This window comes from Arachis hypogaea, chromosome 13 (genome assembly GCF_003086295.3).
Source record: "Arachis hypogaea cultivar Tifrunner chromosome 13, arahy.Tifrunner.gnm2.J5K5, whole genome shotgun sequence".
NCBI lineage: Eukaryota > Viridiplantae > Streptophyta > Magnoliopsida > Fabales > Fabaceae > Arachis > Arachis hypogaea.
This window is the reverse complement of record NC_092048.1, coordinates 120,283,378-120,306,464: the sequence shown is the minus strand read 5'-3', so window position 1 is coordinate 120,306,464 and position 23,087 is coordinate 120,283,378. Positions and strand designations below refer to the sequence as shown.

The window sequence follows — 23,087 nt, the reverse complement described above, 5'->3', positions numbered from 1 at the left end:
ATTGCATTAAATATAAAATTAAATCTAACATGAAAGGTTCATAAACCAAATTGGGAAAATAAATAAACCAATAAGAGAAATAGATAAACTAAAGTGCTAGAACTAATAAGAGTAGAAGAGAAACTAATTAAAGCAAAGTATAAATCTAAGATGGACAATAACTAAACCTAAGAATCCTAAAACCTAGAGAGAGGAGAGAGCCTCTCTCTCTAAGAAAACTACATCTAAAACCTAAAATTGTGGATGAATGATTGAATGAATCAATGATTCTCCCATTCTGTAGCCTCTATTCTGTGTTCCCGGGCTTAGAATTGGGCCAAAAAGGAGCCCAGAAATCGCTCCGAGCGCTTTCTGCAATTTCTTCACATGGCGCATGTCATGCGTGCGCATCGTTTGGCGATATTCCTTGTCACGCGTATGCGTCAGTCATGCATACGCGTCGCTTGTCTTCTGCACTAGGCACGCGTACGCGTCGCCCATGCGTGCGCGTCGCTGCCAGCTTCTCAAAACTTCATTTTCTTGTGTTCCTTCCAATTTTGCATGTTTCCTTTCCATTCTCTAAGCCATTCCTGCCCTATAAAGCCTGAAAATACTCAACACACAGATCACAACATCGAATGGTAATAAAGAATAATTAAAATTGACAGTTTAAGGGCCCAGGAAACATGTTTTTAACTATATCATAGAATTGGGAAGGAATTATAAAATCATGCAAATTATATGAATAAGTGAGCAAAGAAGTGATAAAAACCACTCAAATAAGCACAAGATAAACCATAAAATAGTGGTTTATCAGTTACCAATATCTTAGAACATTTAATAACTTATAACAGAATACCGATTACAATGGTTTCGGAAAGGAAAAATGCTTACCAAGACAGGGACTCCAGCGGCAATTTCCGACGGCCACAGCCACGGCGGCGCAGCCCAAAACGGCGACGGTGCATGGCGAACGGCATTCTTCTCCTCCATCGCGTTCTTCTCCTCCATCGCGTCCTTCTCTTATCTTCTCTCTCTCTCTCTCTCTCTCTCTCTCTCTCTCTCTCTCTGGTGCTCAAGGACGACGGCGAGGATGGCTTCAATGGCAGTGATCTCAACTGCGATGGTTGCGGCTTGCAGCGGCAGGGACGCTTCCTTGCGACGGCAATGACAGCACTGGTGTAGACTCCACGAATGGCAAGATTGCAACTGATGCGACAGATCTGACACTGACTTTGGCTGGTGGTATGCGAAATTGCTACTCTGGTTGTGAATTGTTGTTCGAAATTGATTCCCTGGCAATGGCACCAAAAACGGATGCGCAGGACCATGGTCTAAACATATCTTCACAACTTCGCATAACTAACCAGCAAGTGCACTGGGTCGTCCAAGTAATACCTTACGTGAGTAAGGGTCGAATCCCACGGAGATTGTCGGTATGAAGCAAGCTATGGTCACCTTGTAAATCTCAGTCAGGTGGATATAAAACAGTAATGGAGCTTTCGAAAAATGAATAATAGAATAGGGATAGAGGTACTTATGTAAATCATTGGTAGGAATTTCAGATAAGCGAATGGAGATGCTTTTCGTTCCTCTGAACCTCTGCTTTCCTGCTATCGTCATCCGATCAGTCTTACTCCTTTCCATGGCTGGCTTTATGTGATACATCACCACTGTCAATGGCTACTTTCGGTCATCTCTCGGGAAAATGATCCAATGCCCTGTCACGGCACGGCTAATCGTCTGGAGGCATCACCCTTGTCAATGGCTTCATCTTATCCTCTCAGTGAAAATGGTCAACGCACCCTGTCACGGCACGGCTATTCATCTGTCGGTTCTCGATCATGCTGGAATAGGATTTACTATCCTTTTGTGTCTGTCACTAACGCCCTGCAATCGCGAGTTAGGAGCTCGTCACAGTCATTCATTCATTGAATCCTACTCGGAATACCACAGACAAGGTTTAGACTTTCCGGATTCTCTTGAATGCCACCATCATTCTAGCTTACACCACGAAGATTCTGGTTAGGAGATCTAAGAGATACTCATTCAGTCGAAGGTAGAACGGAAGTGGTTGTCAGGCACGCGTTCATAGGGAATGATGATGATTGTCACGTTCATCACATTCAGATTGAAGTACGAATGAATATCTTGGAAGTGAAACAAGATGAATTGAATAGAAAACAGTAGTACTTTGCATTAATCTTTGAGGAACAGCAGAGCTCCACACCTTAATCTATGGAGTGTAGAAATTCTACCGTTAAAAATACATAAGTGAAAGTCCAGGCATGGCCGAGAGGCCAGCCCTCAAACGTGATCTAAGATAGCATACAACTGATCAAAGATGGTCAAAAAGACGTCTAATACACTAGTAAAAGGTCCTATTTATAATAAACTAGTCACTAGGGTTTACATGAGTAAGTAATTGATGCATAAATTCACTTCTGGGGCCCACTTGGTGTATGCTTGGGCTGAGCTTGAGTGTTGCACGTGTAGAGGTCCTCCTTGGAGTTGAACGCCAGCTTTTGTGCCAGTTTGGGCGTTCAACTCTGGTTTTGGCTCCTTTTCTGGCGCTGGACGCCAGATTTGGGCAGAAAACTGGTGTTGAACGCCAGTTTACGTCATCTATTCTTGGCCAAAGTATAGACTATTACATATTGCTGGAAAGCCCTGGATGTCTACTTTCCAACGCAATTGGAAGCGCGCCATTTAGAGTTCTGTAGCTCCAGAAAATCCACTTTGAGTGCAGAGAGGTCAGAATCCAACAGCATCAGCAGTCCTTCTTCAACCTCTGAATCTGCTTTTTGCTCAAGTCCCTCAATTTCAGTCAGAAAATACCTAAAATCACAGAAAAACACACAAACTCATAGTAAAGTCCAGAAATGTAAATTTAACATAAAAACTAATGAAAACATCCCTAAAAGTAACTAGATCCTACTAAAAACATACTAAAAACAATGTCAAAAAGCGTATAAATTATCCGCTCATCAGCTGGCTCTAACAACGACGACAGTTTGCAATGAGGACGATAACGGCGGCAAGGCACAGTGGTGGCGATGAAGATCCCTCCAGCAACGGTGACTGCTCCTCCTCGCACACAGCGTCACTCTCTCTCTGATTCGACAACGATGACGGCGATGCCGGCACCAGCCCCATCGGTGCCGTCACCTCCCGCTCTTATTCTCCCCTTCCCATGCTCCCTCACTTGAACTCTCGCTCTCTTCTTTCTTTCTTCTGTTCTCTGCTGCTGCTGTGTATTGTGTTTTGTGTGTTAGTTTAGGAAGAAAGGGAAAGGGGGTGGCAGTTAAGTTCAGGGAAAATATTAGGGTTTGGGTTTTATGTAGTTTAGGTAATTTTTAATGAAAATTAAAGGATAGAGTAATAATTTAAAACCAAATTTAACCTAATATAATTTTTCTTTGAAAATACTAATTATTCTTCAACTTATAAATTATTTTCAATTGAGTACTCTAATTTAAAAATTAGAGATAATCAAATTAACTTTCCTTTATTCTTAAAATAAGGTTCAAAATCAATATATTCAAATTGAAGCATATACAATTCTCATTATTTTTTAATTACTAAAGCTTTAAATTATAAATAAGAAGGTACCCAGTTAATATAAAAATATCTGAAAATATAATCTTAAATAAATATAATAAATCATAAATAACTTATTATTAAATTTCTAAAAATCCAGAGACTTACAAGATGCACCCCTATCAACCCCCATTTCTCCTACTTGTTTAGATCTCTAACCCTCGCTGCACAAAGTAGTCACCTGAATTAATAACCCTCAAGTCAATACCCTCTTTCCAAGCCAAAGCAATACCTCTTGCAATATCAACTAGATTAAAAGAAACCAATCATGAAAATCACACTGTCTCAGCTTTGTTTTCACCCGGCGAGGCTAGTTTTTGGTTTCACATAAAAAACCAACCTCGAAGGAGTGGGATTGGCAGATCTCTTTGAGGTTATGGACTGTTAGAGATCTTCCCAAATTTTGACAGTTCCACGCTGATACTTTCATGGCTCTGTGGGTGCCATTTGCCAGTTGGTGCCCTCTACTTCAGTTTTCTCTACTTGATCTTTATGCTGACAGATTTTCTTTTACTTTTCCAAGCTCTCCTTGTCATCATTATTTCTTTTCACTCCATAGACAACCTTGTAGTCATTTGCCTTTCGACGCACTAGTTGCTTGAGGTTAGCCATTTCTCCATTTGGATCACTAGTTTTACCTCCCTTTAGGCCTTTGTCCATGTTCACAGCAACAATCGAATCCTCCCCCACCCTCCTATTGTTGGCATTAATCCCTGGTTCACAATGTTTCTCTGAGTCTCCTGTTGTTTCTTTTAGTGCAGATTGCTTTGATTTAGTTCTTAACTCTTCTAAATCTATTTTATTCTCTGTGAGTGATAGACTTGAAAAGCTATTAAGTAGCCAAACTGGGATTGGTTTCTTCATGGATTTATTCCTCTGCTGCTATTGTTCAGAATGATTACCCGAGTTGCCGTTTTTCTCAGTCTCCACTCTTTTGCCTATCTAATCTGCCTAAGCCAATCACCAATCTTATTCTATCTCACCCTATTCTCTGCAGTGTTTTTCATTAGTATATTGCAAACTCTCGGTTGATGTCCCAAATGAGCACAATATGTGTAGAATTTGCCACATCTTTCATACCGTATGCCTATTTCCATGATTTTTCATTTTGGAATAACAAGCCTCACTATATCCTTAACCCTTTAATCCGCCTTGATTTTAACTTTTGCCTTGACAATTCTAGATTCCACACCCCTGATTTCAAAAAAGCCTACATCCAACACCTCACCTATATTGCATCCAAATTTTCTTGCAACCTCCAGTGTCTTGAAGCTCTCCAGAACTCCCCAAAGTTGAATTCAAGTTGGGAAGGATTAGATTTTGTTCTTGTTCTCCTAGTCAGCCTCACACCATCTTCTTACATAAAGGACATAGTCCTTGAAGAGTCATGGGAACTGTTTTCCACCCTCATTATGTCCGTTTCAGAATTGAAGAAAAATTAGAATTGGTTCTTTAGTCTTTCCACCACTCGAAATTCATCGGGATTCTCCCAGATCGCTTTCATGGCACTTTCCATTGTACCAACTAAAAATTTTCTCTCTGAAGATATTCTACCAACAAGACTGTTAGTACAGACTTCCTTTCCTTTCTTAATGTCCTCTTTCTCCAAAAGAACAACGCTATCAATTTCTTCATCACTATCATCATCCTCTTCCCTTACGTTATCTTCCTGATCCTTCATCAGCCTACCACCAACAGCTCCAAAAATAGAGATATGACTAAAGGTTATGAGAGCAAAATTCATAGAAGCGATAGGTGAAACATAGGAAGGGTTGTATGGAGAGAAGAAACAATATTGAAAGGTTTGATAGGGTAAATGTTGATTTAGACGACACAAAAATTCTATTATAAAAAAATCCTAGCAGAACAATTTTGACCTAATGGCAAGCGCCTTCACTTCCTAATTGCTATAATTTATGGATAAATTCTTATTAGAATTTGGAAGTCATAATTCATGGAATCATTTATAATAAGGTATTTTTTTTAAAGATAAGCAAACTTGCGACCTTTTAAGTGAGTATGGAAAAACTATGTCATTTGAATTATAACTCATTGGCTTTAATAAGGTATTTTATTATGCCAAAATTGGAGGCATGAATCATGATGCTCTATTTATACTCTTGAAATAGGACGATTCATCATATATATAGTCGACGTGGTACTCCATCACACACACATATTTAAAAATATGAGATAAAGTATATTATTAGATTATTAAATTAAAAAATTAAATTAATAACTAAATGATGATAAAAAAAAATAATAAATTCTGGTAGTTCTTAATATTTTTCATATATATATATATATTGAACTTGATACTAGTCTAACGAAAAAGTACAAACTTGGTTAGTTTATTGCTAACATCGAACTAATAATAACGAGACGCAACACGAGTTTCTTTGCACATAACAATTACTGTACAATACAGTTAAGTGGATGTAATTCAACCTTAAAAATTTTCAGAGGACTATATCAAGATTTACAACGACATGTGAAATTTGAATACATCACACACCCTTAAAATTTGATGGATTCCTAAATATATATCGGATGGTCCTACTACAGTCATAAAGTATACTTTTGATATATATCAAAGTTGAATAGACCTTAATTTTTAAAAAAATATAGTTCATATAAAAGGTTATCTAGGGCTTACAAATATGATTGAAACTAGTTTTAGAGCTATGTTTTTATTTAGATCAGTTAAGAAGTTACAATTTTTTTCTGATCAAGTTCATAGTTAGCATTATTACTAGCCACTTAAGCCTTTCCGAAATTAAATTTGTTAGAGAACGATGGGCCTTGGAGTTATTTAATTTCAATCCATTGGTGTGGGAAGTGGAGAACACAGTTGAAGCCCAGATCAAGGCTCATTAATTGCCGTTGGATCCAGTGCAGTGTGTGGGTGTTTGTTTGTCCCAATTCCAAACCCTAAAGAGCTGAATGCCACCAATTCTATGCCGCTACATGAATGCATGTCACCGAAAAAAAAAAAAAAATCCCTGCAAATGTCACATCTTGTTTTTATTTAAAAAAAAAAGACTTAAGCGAACGGCAATTTTATTAGGATAGATTTTGACAGTTTTTACTCTTGTAATTTCAATTAATGGAGCTTAGCGGTTGAGCCTAATTTGTTAGAGCATTGCAATTCTTTGGAATTATTTGAATTTTGAGTAAAAATTGTTGGTAATGTATGGGGAAAAAAAGGTATTTATCATTGGTTTATGTGACCGGTCCAATAGGTGATGACTATTCAAACTAAAGGCATTTTTATTTTATATAAAATTCATAGTTAAAGATTATTAGATAATTTAATATATTTAGTTAAATTATTTGACTATTTTAGTATAAAATTAAAAAGATGATGTGAGTAACTAACCACCTATAAAAGAAAGGAGAGAAAGAAAAGTTATACTGATATACATTTCTGATAAAATAATATGAAAAAAAAAAGAGTTGACACAAATTCATTTCTTTGAAGAGAGGAGGGTTGAAGGGTTTGAACTTTGAATGAATGGACTAGACGACTAGTCTACTTGCGCTTGTAAGAAGGAGCTAAGGACCGTGTAGTTAATGTAAATTATTGGCCTCTTGATATGAGACGACCGCACACCTTTTTCTTTTCTTTTTCTTGTCTTATATAATTAAACTTCAAGGACAGATATATGTAGGCAAGGACCAAGTGAATTTTAGGGCAGGTAATTGTATAGCCTTGAAATTTTGAGACATCACCATCACTTACACGTAAGCCTCTATCTTCCAGATTGGATACAATTATATACACTATCCACAAATTAAATATACGAGTTTCCTTCTCCTTTTTTTCCTTGGTTCACGTATACAGATCACGGCACATGATAAATTGAATTCGACCGAACTTGATCTAATCTGTTTCAACAAAATGGAATCCGATTCTGCGTGTTGGGTAAAAAAGTAAAATGCATAGCTATACATGCAGTTACAAGAGTAGTGAAATGGAAGGTTCGAATTAGAGGCACTTGATTATTCATTCAGAGATGACAAAACAAAAAACCGAGAACACACTCTTGGATTTGTTTGTCAACGTGGATGAATGAGTCAAACAAGATAGGATGCCTCAGCTATTAATATAATGATTTTGGTAATTATATGGAATATATGCCACATGGCGTTGAACAACTGCATAATTATATATTGGTCCTCCACTTTTTCGGGTCCATCTTAATCTAATCTTCTCACATGGTCCCATCCCAGAAAAAATCCATACGTGGTCATGAATTATTAGACTAATGCCAATAATCAATTTTATAAGTAAATGTGATGATTTGGTGTAAGATACAAAGATGAATTGAATTTGGTGAACTTTGTGGTATTTTATAAGTATATTCAATTACATGTTAGTAAAAATAATTATTTTTTAATTTTAATTGTATAAATAATTATTTAAAAAAATAAATATAATTAAATAATTATGTAAAATATTTTATACTATTAGTATATTAGAATTAGATTTCAAGCTGATAAGAATAATTAAAATAAAAGATGAAAAAGGAAAGGAGAAATTGTTTTGAGGGAAGAGTATATATGAATGAATAAGGTGAGGAAGTTGAAAAGCATGGGATAGATAGATTGGAGCTAGCTAGGAGCAGAGTAGTAATGAATGAAGGGGCCACTTTGAGTGGAAATACATGAGGTGGGAAATCCATGGAGGCAAGGAGGTGGGTCACCAACCACACAGATTCTTTTCCCTTAATTTAATGCAATCTTGCTACCCAGTGCTTCTAGAACCAACAAAAAACTAAGGTTGGAGGGTGAGGCTTACCAACCCTGTTTGTAGGAATTGACATGGCCGGCTCTAAATGACATAACTGTGTTGGATGTGGTTGAACTTTGAAAGTGACAAATACTATTTCTCAAACAACTTGTTTTATCTACACATTCATTATGTGTCAAAAAAATTTGGTAAAATTTACACATCATTTAATAGCAGATAAAAATGTTAGATTACTTTATATTTTTTTTACAATTTTGAGAAGATACAATAATCATAATGTAGCGACATACAATATATATTATTGTTGTAATATAAATATATAAATAATATAGTATCATGTGATGCGATGTTGCAATGGACTCATACTACTATTACTGCTGCCATAAACGATTTTGGTTTCAACTTTCAAGTAACGGTGGAAATAAGTCAAGTGGCCGTAATCTAGTCTGGCCAATCATAAAATAATTTCAGACTTATTTAAAAATTTAATTTTGTTAATAGGCTATACTCAGCTCATAAAATAACCTAATAGATTTGTCAGGTTTATTTGAATTTGTTAAAATATATTTTATAATAAAAAAATTATTAAATTTATTATATTTTATTATAAATTATTTTCTTATATTTTAAATACTTTAAAAATTTAAATATTATTATAAAGATTAAATTTAGTATATTACATATAAATAATTAAAAAAAAGTCATTTTTAATATTTTTATTTTTTATTTTAATAAAAAATTATATATATTATGTCTTTTATCAGACTTTAAATAAGATCAAACTCAATAACAAGTTAAATTTAATACTAATCAATTAAATATATTATAAATTTAGTCTATTAAAGATAAAATCTGATATGATCTAACCTGTTTCCATCTCAACAAACATCCACTGGAAGAACATAACACGACGCATGAATATAATGAAGATTGTATATATGTTGGGACCACCCCCATAAAGGCGAATCAATTTAATTTCTTGATTCTTTTGTGCCATAGTACTGTTTAATTTACTCCTTTTTTCTTTAGTCATGCAATATTATTATTCTTAACTACTATTAATAAATATTCGACCAATTAATTAGAATTATTAATATTAGGGCTCCATGGCTATAATAAGAATCGTTAAATAAAATAAAAAGTAGAAATTGCAAAATAACATAGTATAAAGACATAGATTGGTTAGGCACTTAATTAGCGAAGCAATTGACCTATGAGCCAAATTGAACAATGCTGTGCTTGTTGAATTTGGTTATTCTTTATTATTCGGTGAAAGAATCGAAAGAAAAGGTGAGCAGTATTAATCCCTCAATCATGGATGGTAGGGGAAGTTAGTTACTCAAATCAAACCCGAATTGACAAGAGTAAGTGGAGTAAGTTGAGGAATGCATCTAGAAGCAATCTTTAATTTATTAAGAGAAATAAAAATACAAAAACATAACAAGTAGTTAGAAAGAAAGTGGAAAGGTGGAAGACCATAAACATAAAAAGTTGTGAAAAAGAATCATCAAATATAAAAGCGATTTATTTGGAAGTGTACCCGAAAAAAAGAAAATGCTTGGTACGCATAGCCAATTTGATACTTCTAAATCAATGTGCAATGTAGGCAAACATGCTTTTGCTATGGTAGGTCTTCACAGCCTTTTATTTTCTTCTCAGACATTATTATTTATTTATATATATATATATATTCTCTCTCTCTTTAATTTCAAGCTTTGCAATATAGATCGTTTATTCGAAGGCGGTGTGATATTTTATGCTGAGATCATGTCCAACTAAACTAATTGCATGAGTGAAGCTGCTTTAACAAATTAGTAACAATAGTCAAACCACAATAATGCATTTTTTGGCTAATTGGCCTAACAGGAAAATAAGAATACTTGTGAGGAGGGTGGAGAAACGAAGAGAGGAAGAGGGTGAGAGAAAGAGAGAAGAGGGGGAGGGTTGTTATGCAATTTTATTAATGTTTAGGGATGGCTGATAGCTAAATTGTAACCTTAATTAGGGTTTATTTTTATCATCACATAAGTAGTAAATAAAGTCAATAAGATCAAATATATAGTTTCAAATTTCTTTGTTAAGGAAGAAGTTAAAAAGAAAAAAATATATGCAATTTATTGAAATTAATTACTACTTATACTTGGATAATTTTGAACACAAAAAATATTAGGAGGCCAATAAATTTTATGATTTGTAGTTATTATTTAGTTATAAATAATATTATTAATGGTGTGAGATTAAAAATTACTTATTTTTTTTTATAGTTAAATATTGGTCAAATTTTAATAAAAGTACGGACTTTTAAACTTTCTCTTTTGAACACCTATGGAGAGTAATTATGACTTGAAACATAATCAACATTCCATCGCTAGCTCGGCTTGTATCACCATTCTTTATTTGTACTAATTTGTATAAGATAAGATGGTGTCAAATTTTATATAATTTGATATATATGTTTTTGTTATTATGAAAGAAAATACTTATTTTTTATATGTTCAACGTATTATTTATAAATTAATTATGTTTACTGATATAATAATATTATTACCTAGAAATTTGTTTACAGTAATAGTGAATAAATTAAAAAATTAATTATATAAAATCGGGGAAGGCCTATATTATTGGTTGCACTGCTTTAATTGAAAAATATTTCTTATAAACAACTAAGTAACGAATAATACATTAGTTGATACGGAATGCATATATATATTCAGCGTGAAAATTCTATTAACAGTAGTAACTAACTTATATAGAAATGAAAAAGAGGAGCAACCGTTATAAGTTATAGATCCATTTAACAGATATTGTGTCTCTAATAAGAGTAATTGGAAGCCGAGACACGACTGTTGACAACCGTTGTGACGTAGGCAAAAAATGATTAGGAAGAGAAGGACACAATGAAATGAAGAAGAAAGAAGAGGGGTAGAAGTGCAAATATGGGAAAAAGAGGGGGTGTGGGGGACGGAGATGAAAAAGAAGGAGAGAAGTTGAGAGACATGAAAAGTAGAGCTACCTACCCAATTGAAGCACAAACTTAATTGTAACCACTCGTCTTTCTCACCAACTCGGTCAAATACTCTCTCTCTTTGAGAAAGAGAAAAAGAAGGTACCCGAGTCAATTGCACCCCCTCTCTCTCCACCACCTCCCATTTATATTCCCTTCCTACCCTCTTTTGTCCCCAATCACTTTCTTCCTCTTCTCTCTCTCTCTTTCTCTCAACAAGTTTCAGGTTCCATTCCCCACACACACACATTCTGAAACACACACACACACACACACTCTCTCTCTCTAGCAATATACACATGGGTAGATCTCCTTGTTGTGAGAAAGAGCACACAAACAAAGGAGCTTGGACGAAAGAGGAAGATGAGCGCCTCATCAACTACATCAAGCTTCATGGCGAAGGCTGTTGGAGATCCCTTCCCAAAGCTGCAGGTACGTGTTATTCTTTAATTTGCCATATCTATCCTCACATAAAATACATGACGATATATATGGATTAAATAATATATATTGTGTTTGTATTCAGGGTTGCTTAGGTGTGGGAAGAGTTGCAGGCTGAGATGGATAAATTACCTAAGGCCTGATCTCAAGAGAGGCAACTTCACTGACGAAGAAGACGAGCTCATCATCAACCTCCACAGCTTACTCGGTAACAAGTAAGTTCCTTCATCATATATAGATAGAGAATCAAAGATGGATGATGTTAATTGATACGTGATTTCTTGAATTGTTTGTCAGATGGTCTCTAATAGCAGCGAGGTTACCGGGAAGAACCGATAATGAGATAAAGAACTACTGGAACACCCACATAAAGCGTAAACTTTATAGCCGTGGAATTGACCCTCAAACCCATCAACCACTCAACGCTGCACCCGCACCTTCCACCAAAACAATAACCCCACCACCAACAACAACAGCAGTTCCACCTACGGCCACAAACAACAACGAAAACAAGAAGAGAACATACAACAGCAGCGACAACAGCATCAATTTTCGTCTATTTGGTGTTGCTTGTGCCAAGAATAATAATACTGATGGAACAGACTACTACTCATCAGGAGGGGGTGATGAAGATTCAAACAGCAGCAGTGGCGTCACAACGGAGTTAGAAGCATATCCTAAACTCAACTTGGACCTCTCCTTAGGCCTTCCCTCTCCTCTTTCTTCCATAATCCACACACAAAACCCAAAACGACACCGTCAACAACTACAAGCTGCTTATTCCTTTTGTGTGTGTCAAACTCTAGGGTTTCAAAAAAGTAATAACCAACCTTGTGCCTGCAAACCCAAGCCTGGTGCTGCTACTGCAAGTGCTGGTGGTGCTTCGAATAATAGTAGTAATGATAATAATGTGTATAACAGATTTCAATTTACAAGCTAATTAATTAGTCCATGAAATGGATATATAAATATATAGAGAGAAACATTTCTTTTTGGGGAGGGGGAGTTAGAGAGTTTAATATATGGAATGGAGTTGAAGTGGTTTATTCCATGTGATATGTTGTTGCGACAGTTATTGACAGTCAGCAAGGACGACCAGTAGTTGTAGATTTCGAAACCCTCTTCTTTGAGAAATTTTCACATGATTTTTGTTGAGGCTATTTAGTATATATTATTTATTTTATCTTTATTCTTTGGTTTATTAAGCTTTAAAAAATTTTCATTTTATTCTCAATTATAAGCAAATGTAAAGTTTCCATGGTAAAAATAACTAATTTTTTTACAAACATCTAATTTTACATTATATTATTATTAGAAAAAAATAGAATTAAAAATATAAAAATGTTAGAGGATCGATATAATTTATTATTTTTGTCAATAATTAATTAATAATATTTAAAAATATAAATTAAAAATATATTATTAAATTAATAAATTAGAAAAATTAGATTGATAATTAAAATTATTAACAAAAAAATAATAAATTTTATTGGTCTTTAAATTTTTCTCTTGAAAACAAATAAAAACATTTGAAATATTCAACTTTATTATTGATGATAAATAAAAAAGAATTATATGAGTTAAAGTAATTTAACTTTTTCTTTTTTTAATGTAACCATCTTAAAATAAGTTTGGTTAATGTTAGGGTTTTTCTTATTACCTAGAAGGAAGGAATTACTCAACCTTCATCATTAACCTACTCCTCTATTGACTAGATTGTTAACCCGCTTGCGTCCCCTTCTGATAGCACATATTCGGGTGGTTGCTGCTTAACTTTTTCATTGTTTACCATATGCGATGTATTTATACCTTGGTTAAACTATGGTAAATGCTAAATAGTACTATCGATCCATGCATTTTTATGTAGCTTACTTTATTCAGAATTTTGAATATTTTCAAATATTGCTATATTGATCGGTGAAAGTGGTCAATTGGTCACCTATACGCTGAAGTCCTTGACCAGACTTGGTCTATGATAAATTGAATTCTTTTTTTTTAATATCTTTGTAGTTCAACAAATTGTAGAATAACCAAAACAACTCATATCTCAGATATTTAATTCAAAAATTATAAAACTAATTAATTGATTAGTAATTAGACCATTTATCCTTCCTATACATATAAAGATTAATTTCGAGCTTGGAACTTCAGAGTGAAGACGTCCTGATCTTAATTTTGGCATATAATTTTATATTTCTAGTCACTGTGCCTTTTGTATAGATAGAATCCTATTAAACTCTTATCTTAACTAAATGTTAGTATTTCGTTATGTTTACACGTAGAATAGAGCTATCCATTATTTAACAAAAATACTAATATTTATATTTTATTTTAATAATATAAATGAAGGTAGAAAAGTGACTCTGGTCATGTGGTTGGGCAGAATGTTAGTCACCACCCAAATTTTGAAAGAGAGAGAAGACAAAAAAATAAGATTGATTGAAGAAGGGGGGTGTGTGATTTATTGAAGAGGAAAGAGAGTGTTTGGTGAGGAGTGGGGCCACGTATGTTCTGCCCTTAGCCCCCTTAATTACCTTACCTTTATGCCTATGGGAGTATGGGTCATGAATGAGACTATGAGAGAGAAAACATAACGGAACATATATGATAAATTGATTGATAATTGCACCGTAGGAAAATTAAAATATGAAATTCAAATTAAGAGACATAGTAAAAACATCAAACATGCATATGAAAATGAATGAGACATCTACATTGAACACTGAGCAGGTTAGGTACGTGTGTAGATGGAGCTCACGTCACCAATTTCACCTACCCCTCTGTCTTTTCTCATAAATTCTCACTCCCTTCCACATTTTCCTCCAATCTTAATGTATAACAAGTATATAAAAATTACTTTGTTTAATTAATATTGAAAGGTAGCTGTCACCTATATCATGCATCTAACCATTATGATCCTAAAGTATGATACATTAATCTATAAGTTTATCTATGTGGACACTTCTGAATTACTATATTACCTTATACTAATCATAGGGACGTGTCAGAATTTGAGTTTCCCAGATATATATTATTGTATTGCGAGGACTAATATAAAGAGGCAATTAGGCAAATACATAATAATATAATATATGTAGGTGTTCTAGAAGGTTTAGGAGCTAAGTCGCATGTTACTCGCATCACCCACCTAATTCTTTCGTTTTCGTATCCACGTGAGCCTTCCACGATTGGAAGGAACTCTCTCTCTCCACGATTATTGTGGTTTGGTCTAAATCTCAATTCTCAACCCTGTTATGGTTTGTCATCTTCAGAAGAGGTAGGGCTCAACACTGCACCATACGTCGTTGTTGTTGTTAGTTAATGTTCAAATGCAATAATAACTGTATGGATGGATTATGCAAATTAAAGGAGTCAATTAAGCTCAAATCCTACGCGGTTGAGCTTCGTTCAATGTTCCGTAACACTAATGGCGAAAATATTCGAGCTAAGTTAACAAATTATAGTTGGAAAGTAGTTGATTTATAGATTAATAATTTGGGGGGAATAAAACGTAGATCTTTCAAAAGCTAACGTCTTGTTTTCAGTCGCTCTCATGTTATATTAATGCATGGTTTATTTTTAAGACTGCAAATTTGACCAAGTTTTGTTCAAACATCTTCGATTGCTTTCCACCATATCCTATTCCGTTTGTAAGGGACTCTTTTCCTTACTTTAAATGCATATACGCAAGACGATTTTATGAAAGTTGGTAGGCAGAACCAGTAGCCTACTGCTAATCCACGTAAATCCTTCATCAATGTTTCGGATGAAGTTCAACAACGTTCTTTTACCACACTACCTATTTATTAAGTACAGTAAAAACCCATTTTTTATGTGAAGTTAATGTCTAAAAATAAAGGCATGCTCGGTAGACAAGGTCATAAAAGATAACTAGAATTAAGGTAGTAGCCACATCGCACATATTTAAATCAATTTAAACGGAGAGGATAATTCAAACCTCACTCACTATCGCCTTTATAAAAAATCTTGCAATCATCTGATCATCACCCAACCAAAAAAAAGGAAGAGTAGGTAGTGTTTGCCGCTACGAATTTTGCGGGTCACTATTAAAAGATTATTATAAAGCAATCCACATGCTAGTATGCTACACACACAGTCTTATTCCATTTTGTGACGAGAGAGAAACGCATTCGTTTTAAAGAATGTCAAATGATTGATGATATCTTATTTTAATGTCATTAACTCAACTATTTTCATCATGTCACACTTTCTTTTAACAGTTTCTTAAAACACACAACACCTCACCATTAGAAATAATTTCTTTTTTCTTTCAAGAAATGGGCGTTTTTTTTTTTTCGTTTTGTATTTATTCTGAACTAATTGAACCCAACAAGTCATGTCAGTCAATACTCAACAAAGTTATTTTCTAAAATATTACCAAAAGAAAAGTTATTTTCTAAAAGATTAAAACTAAAAATGAATGTACATGAGAGAAATGGAGAATTAGGAGGCATTGCCTCTAGTTGGACGGCACACATGGTTCCTTTTACGAGCATGGTCTTCACTGTGGTGTTGTGTCCTACACGCATATCCATACCAACAATCTTGCCTTGCTAACGCTGCTTCCGAATAATACTTTTTGCAATAATACATTAAAGAAAAAAAAAGGGTCAACTTAGTAAGCAGACTGTAAGTTCAAAATGTTTTTTTTTTTTTTTCACCTAACAAACAAATGAGCAGAAATGCTGTTCTTGAAGGGACTTACATTTCTGGGACAGGATATTCGAAACCAGTACAAGAGAAAAGACACCAACTTCTCATAACAATCACTGCATCAATGAATATAAAAGAATGCATTATGGAGATGCCAAGATTGTTTTAAGTGACACCGTTACAACATAAGAAAGTATCATGATTCAGAATCCAATCTACCCCCCTGAAAAATTGAGGACCAAGCTTACCAACATACGATAGTCCTAGCAGTAATCATCTCGGCATTATTTAGCGTTAATCTAGTTCTATCTGACAAGGATAAAAGTAGAAGAGGTTGAGATAATGCTATATGATCTGTATAGCAATAGTATGAATCTCATGATGAACGAGTATGTAGACTGAAATTTTGAAATCTAAGTCAAGATTGTTAACATAATTGTGTGCATCAGATCAACGGTTAGAACAGGGAAGACAAGTTTATTACCAATAAGTCTGTTGTCCAGATTCACTATCCATTCTGATATAACATCCTGCAATGTCCTCCCCATTTGTCGAATGCAATTTTCAGTGATCTAGAACACCAAACACAATTATCAAAGTTAATAAAAAAAGAATAGAAAATAGCTACGACTGGACAAAATAAAATACAGGGATAAAAAACCAGTACAATATGCTCATGCAGATTCTTTTCATGTGCTATCAAAGGGATTCTAGAGATGGTGTGTTCTGAGATCTGCAAAAGCAAAGCACAAGTAGAGCATCATGACTAAGTGAGAATTATATCATATCTATGACCTTTAACAGTGTAATGACCAATATATTCACCCAGTAATGGCATCAATATTACAAAGTTCACACTTTTCAGGATAACTTCCACTATAGCTAGCAATTGTTTTAAAAGAAGGGTAAAGTATACACTTTTTGTCTTTGGTGTTTTCGAAAAATTTCAAAAATGCTCTTAATGTTTAATTTGTTTCGATTTTGTCTATAATGTTTTTGATAAGCCTGAACTCTACCTTTACTGTTAATTTTTTGATAGTTAGTCAACATTTTCTCCCCAATTTTACCCTTTTCCCTGTACCTATATCATCATTGTCACCATCATCACACTCTTCTCTCTCGCCCCTTCTAACTCTATACCCTCAACTCCAACTTATTCCCATCTCCCATCCAACAGCATCACCCTTAACCTCCACCCTTACTGTGCCGCAGCCCCCAACCCTAACTGCCACCATTACGATTCATGCATATAGATACAAATGGTTCAATGGGAGCAAAAATTTCCAGGAACCTTTAGAACTTCCCAGTTCTGAAAAGAATAGCCTTATCCCTCATTCTATTAGTGAACTGCCTCTCTAGAAATTGTGAAAGATGTCCCACTAGAAATACTCTTGTTAAGTTGTTATTGCTTCTACTCATATTCCCCCAAAATGTGGATCCCACTCTAATAGCTCCGAATAAATTAGGTACATGCATTAAGATACGAAGGCTTCTTATTCTACACAAAAGCACTTTTTCACTCTTTCATATGCTATGGGATTTCACTTGGAAAAGAGAATGTTCCACACTAATGGACTTGGGCCACGACCTTCTCCCTTCTCACCCCAACCCCCGGCCCTACAACCCCAACTTCCCACTGTCACCAACACTTTCTCCCTCAACATCCTAACCCCAGCCCCACAATCCCAACCTCCACCATCACCAACACCTCCCTCAACAACAACATTCAGGTTGAGAGAGAGAGAAAGAGGCGGGGGAGGAGAAGGTTAAATCACTGTGAGAAGGATTGCATAGCGAGGGGTGGTGGAGAGGAGGCACATGGCATGCAAGTGCAGTGCCAGCGATGGAGGTGTGGCATAGGCGGCTTGAAGGTGATGACAGTGATGGTGTCGATGTCCTGGCAGAGGAGGAGGAAGGCATGGCGCAAAGCGCAGAGAGAGAGAAGAAAAGGGGGTTTGGATATGAAGATGGCGATGAATGTGTTTTTGAAGGGTGAAGTTGGAAAAAATGTTAACTACATGTTGACCGCCAAATTTAACAGTATGGATGGAATTTGAACTTATCGAAAACTTTAGGTACAAAAAGTATAAGTTTACCCTTAAAAGAAAGAAAACACGTGTTCCATACAGGTTTCAAAGTATCCTGGGAGCAAATGGGATAAGAACCACTCCTGGCTACCCCTAAAGTATGCCAGTAAGCTCCACAAAATGGTCTATCACATCCTGAACCTACAAGAAAAATATTCATTGACAGACATTATAAATGAACTATTAAAAGTTAAAACTAACCATAAAGAAAATGGAGAATATATAAAATAGTTTGATTTATCATATAACTTTCAATGACCTTTATCATGCTACAAGATAGCGTGAAAGCATCTTGACCCTTGAGTGATGCACATTTCAAAGGAAAACAAAATTCTAGATGGAGTTGTGCAGTAAGCAAAATCACAGGTGATGAACTTACAATGTTGAGGAATGCCTAAATCAGTACGGGAGGGCATCATTCCTCCACATGCTTGACATTGGAGATGATCAGTGCTATGATTGCAACGAAACCCAGCAACTTCGGTAACTGAAAATTACAAGTAGCAAACTCAGTGAGTATGAAACATGGAAATCAAGGTAGAAATCTGAATTAGATTTTCATTTCCTATATTAGTTCCAGCCAAGTCTTGCAAATTGCAAGAAGCAAAATTGCATAGGACCATATTCCATATCCGATATTTAATCGCAATGATATTACCACACTGTGGGCATCGAAGGTCTGAGCCATCATCACTATGATCATTAGGTGGTGTGGATGTCAAAGCCCTTTTTCGGCGATTGTTTCCAGACCTAAGGACCTTATGGTAAAAAAAGAAGTTAGTAACAGGTACATCTCATAGAAAATGTCGGACAATAAAAGCGTGATACAAAATCATAAATCCAACCAACATGGTGTCAATCACTGTTCTTAGGTTGAATTAAAGGACATGATATTTTACGCTACCTAGGCACTGAAGAAACTTATAAATAGTTTGAAGGTTGGACCAAAAAAACACAATTTTACAGTGATAAATTAGCTCTGGTTGAAGAATCATATTACTCACAAGGTTTGATCGTATTGATGAATACGAATCTAATAGTGCAATATCTTCATCCGCACGTCTTAGAGAAGAATCAGCTTTTACCATATCCTGATTTTTGAAAAGTAAGATTAAACAAAATGCAGAAGATGAGAAGTAAATCAAACATGCTTATCTATTTCTGATATAAAATTCAACTCAATTTCAACAGAATGCTTCAGCACAAAACTTACATCTGCAATGGCACGTAGGAAGTGATTTTTTCCAACAAATTGAACAACTGCTCTGCATTGAGGACAAAGTACTGCAGAACGTCTTTGCTCTGACCTCCTTAACCACTCTGATAAACAACCGTTGCAAAAGTTATGAAGGCATGGGGCAACAGTAACAACATCATGCCATAAGTTCAAGCAAATGCTACACTTTGCATGCTCAACATCTATGCATATCTTTAGCTGCCTCTGGCATGTTTCTGGGCTTGACATTATATTAAATCTGTAGTTAACAAACCCTTCTCCATCAGGACCTGGAACAATTTCACTTCCATCCTTGATAACTACGGTATCTTCATTACATAACTTGGCCCCATCAACAAGAATTGTATTTGATCTCTTGTTTTTTATTGTGGCAGAACATAGATCAGAATTCCTTACGATCTTGCACCAGCTATGTTTGTCACTAGAAGTAGATGATATCTCCGAACATATAACTATTTCATCTGACCTTATTTCTACATCTGAATATCTTGAGTCTGATGAAACTGCAAGAAAGAAGGAATTTGACCAAATAAGAAATTGAGAACCTTAAAAGAGATACAAATTCTACAGTAAATGTATGCCTTGGCAAGCTCATAAAAAAGAGTCCATTTAGAATCCTCTACAAACTGAAGACAAAAAAAATGGAATAAGAAGCACCGAGGCCCGTCACCATCCTTTTTACCATTGGATTGGAAGCTTTCATACTTCATAACCATAAACTGTTTTATCTTTTGGTATGATGGTTAAAATGAGAGTGAGTAACCATCGCTGGATCATTCATACAAGGTCGAGCATGAACAGACCCTATGGAACGCCCGCTGAGGCACTGATCTTAACTGTTAACAGCATTGAAATTCCAACCATTACACTTACTCAAGAAACACCATAGACCATCACTTGTATAAGACCATTTAAAGAAAAATTGAGCGATGTAACTGCTCTAATTTCCAGAACTGCCACTACTCACCGGCATCTGCATACTATCAGATCACATACCCAGCCCGGAAAATAAAGGCACTCTTCCTAGTACTTTTCTACCCATTGCCCTTCTGCCAAATACACTGCAGAGCTACATAGATATTGTGTGTGTTAAAATACTCTCATTTTTTTTTTTTCAAATTAATCAGACACCAGAAGATGGCATCCACAACAGCCCATTATTCTAGGTAGTTACTAACCAATGGAACACAGAGGGAACAGAGAACGAAGCATGAATTTCTGGGTGCAGCATATAATGCAACAATATAATGACTATACAACCAAACAGTAAAAATGGAAGCTTTAATAACTGTGCCGTTGTTGGGTTCTAAAACAAGAAAGATCGAGTCTTTTCACACACCCAATGTTCTAATTTCATTCAATATTAGAATAATTACAGCGAAATCCAGTGAAAGGGGAGTGGTAAAAGAAAAAGGGAAAACAAAGGAAGAATGGCCCAGGTTTAAAACCCTGAATTGGTATAATACAGTAGTATGCCAGATTGTTGCTGCGCACAAAAAAAAAAAAAAAAAAAAAAAAAGAGAGTGTAATCCTCACCAAGCTTAGCCCATATTTCATCACGGGGTTTGGCTCCGGAGCTTTCTGCCATTTCTTCCATTGTTTGATCAGAAAAGAAATGCCTTTTCTTTCTTGGAAAATGAATGAGGGTTTTATACAAAGATTTAGTCTTTTTGTGAATGTAAGAGGTTTATACAAAGATTGAAAAGGAAGGAAAAGCGTGCAAGGGAAGAATTACATTTTGAGAATCAAAGAGGGACGTTTGTTTGAACAAAGAAAACTAGAAAAGTGTTAACTATTGTGTCGCAGTCAGAACTGGGAACGTTGTTGAAGTTGCCGGTTTTTTGTATTTTCAGAATAGATAAACACCCATGTCTTTTTTTTTTTATATCTTCTCAGAAGACTGTGTTGGGGCCTTTTTTGGGGGGGGGGGGGGGGGGGGGGGGGGGGGGAGAGTGCCAATGTTTATATCGCATTTTAATATTGAGCTTAGATCTTTTGAATCCATAACTTCATAGGTCTTCTTATTGTTGGGAAAAAATCATAAGTCCAACCCACCAAAAATGACTCTCAGTCCCCCAAAAAACGTTCCTAACTCCTTCATGCACTTTCACATTTTTGTGATGGTAAACTAGCGTGATGACCTGTGCAACTGCACTGAATCGATGTATTTTCAAAACTTTTAAATAAAAAATATTAAAATATAACTAATATATGTTGAATCAAAATATATATGTTGTATTAATATTTTAATAACAAAAAATTTCTCTATTTAAAATAGAATAATAGAATATAATAATCATTCAGTATGTTAATTAATATTGTAACATAAAACTTAAGACACTTGATAAGTATGGGACAAAACACTAAAATAAGTTAGGGGAGAAAATTTTTACGCAAATCTGACAAATTAAAATCTGGTTCATGAATCATGCATGTTTATATGTAGTTTGAATAGATTCAAACTCGATCTACACATAATTCGAATCATGTTGCTTCGAATTATACACAAAACTCACACACATACTAATTCGAATCAACCTTATTCGAATTACACATACAATAATTCGAATCAGGTTGATTCGAATTACACCCTGATTTATTAAAAAATAATAATTTAAAATTAAAAAAATATATTTTTTATTTCATACATTAAAAAAAGCTAACAAAATATTTAGACTTCTTTAAAATATTAATGAGCTATCAATTCGAATTTCATACAATACACTTTTGTCCATTTTTAATAGCTCATGAATATTTTTTAATAAATTTTTTAAATTATATGGTGTATGGTGATATATTACATGATTCGAATTACGCATGAGAAGTTCAATCACTCTGATTCGAATTATATGGTGAGCAATTCAAATTCTATACAATACTCTTCTGCCCATTTTTGATAGCTCATGAATATTTTTTAATAAATTTATTTTAATTTATTTTTTAATTATTCTTTTATAGTACTCATAACATTTTTTTAAGCCATTTTTTTAAAATTATTTTGTGTAGAATAAAATATATTTTTTAATTGTTTTGGATGGAATCAAATAGTTTCTTTAATTTCTAAATTATTATTGACTATGTAGAGTATTTTATTTAAAATTTGTATATATGCATGTATTTATCTAAGTTATTAGAACATTACAAATTTTTATGGTACTCCTAACATTTTTTAATCAATTTTTTAAATTATTTTTTATAGAATAAAATATTTTTTTTGTGGTATAGTTAAAATAAATTTATTAAAAAATATTTATGAGCTATCAAGAATGGACAGAAAAGTATTGTATAGAATTCGAATTGCTAACCATATAA

At 34.5% G+C, this 23,087-nt stretch overlaps 2 protein-coding genes across 3 annotated transcripts; one reads left to right on the top strand and one right to left on the bottom strand.

The window, feature by feature from the left end:
• The first annotated feature begins 11,360 nt into the window (after positions 1-11,360).
• Positions 11,361-12,966, top strand: LOC112732979 (uncharacterized). The gene is made up of 3 exons (XM_025781820.3): positions 11,361-11,768; positions 11,863-11,992; positions 12,075-12,966. Exons 1-3 carry the CDS (start codon positions 11,636-11,638, stop codon positions 12,715-12,717), a joined length of 906 nt encoding a protein of 301 aa, XP_025637605.1. The 5' UTR covers positions 11,361-11,635; the 3' UTR covers positions 12,718-12,966.
• A 3,079-nt stretch (positions 12,967-16,045) lies between these two features.
• LOC112732978 (uncharacterized) lies at positions 16,046-21,631 on the bottom strand. 2 transcript variants are annotated; one of them, XM_025781818.3, is made up of 11 exons: positions 21,312-21,631; positions 19,752-20,278; positions 19,543-19,629; positions 19,197-19,296; positions 18,918-19,025; positions 18,579-18,679; positions 17,119-17,184; positions 16,936-17,023; positions 16,700-16,760; positions 16,504-16,567; positions 16,046-16,373 (listed from the first exon to the last, which is right to left on the bottom strand). In XM_025781818.3, exons 1-11 carry the CDS (start codon positions 21,370-21,372, stop codon positions 16,242-16,244), a joined length of 1,395 nt encoding a protein of 464 aa, XP_025637603.1. In that variant the 5' UTR covers positions 21,373-21,631; the 3' UTR covers positions 16,046-16,241. The 2 variants fall into 2 exon arrangements, with proteins under 2 accessions (XP_025637603.1, XP_025637604.1); XM_025781819.3 differs by lacking the exon at positions 16,700-16,760.
• Positions 21,632-23,087: the final 1,456 nt, after the last annotated feature.

Excerpts from the sequence above, each read along its gene's own strand:
- LOC112732978 (XM_025781818.3), bottom strand. The coding sequence starts at position 21,372 with ATGGAAGAAATGGCAGAAAGCTCCGGAGCCAAACCCCGTGATGAAATA. Across the intron at positions 19,630-19,751 it reads TCCTACGTGCCATTGCAGAT|GATATGGTAAAAGCTGATTC; the intron begins GTAAGTTTTGTG and ends TTCAAAAATCAG. Across the intron at positions 17,024-17,118 it reads AGAATCTGCATGAGCATATT|ATCACTGAAAATTGCATTCG; the intron begins GTACTGGTTTTT and ends TTGGTGTTCTAG.
- LOC112732979 (XM_025781820.3), top strand. The coding sequence starts at position 11,636 with ATGGGTAGATCTCCTTGTTGTGAGAAAGAGCACACAAACAAAGGAGCT. Across the intron at positions 11,769-11,862 it reads ATCCCTTCCCAAAGCTGCAG|GGTTGCTTAGGTGTGGGAAG; the intron begins GTACGTGTTATT and ends GTTTGTATTCAG. Across the intron at positions 11,993-12,074 it reads CACAGCTTACTCGGTAACAA|ATGGTCTCTAATAGCAGCGA; the intron begins GTAAGTTCCTTC and ends ATTGTTTGTCAG.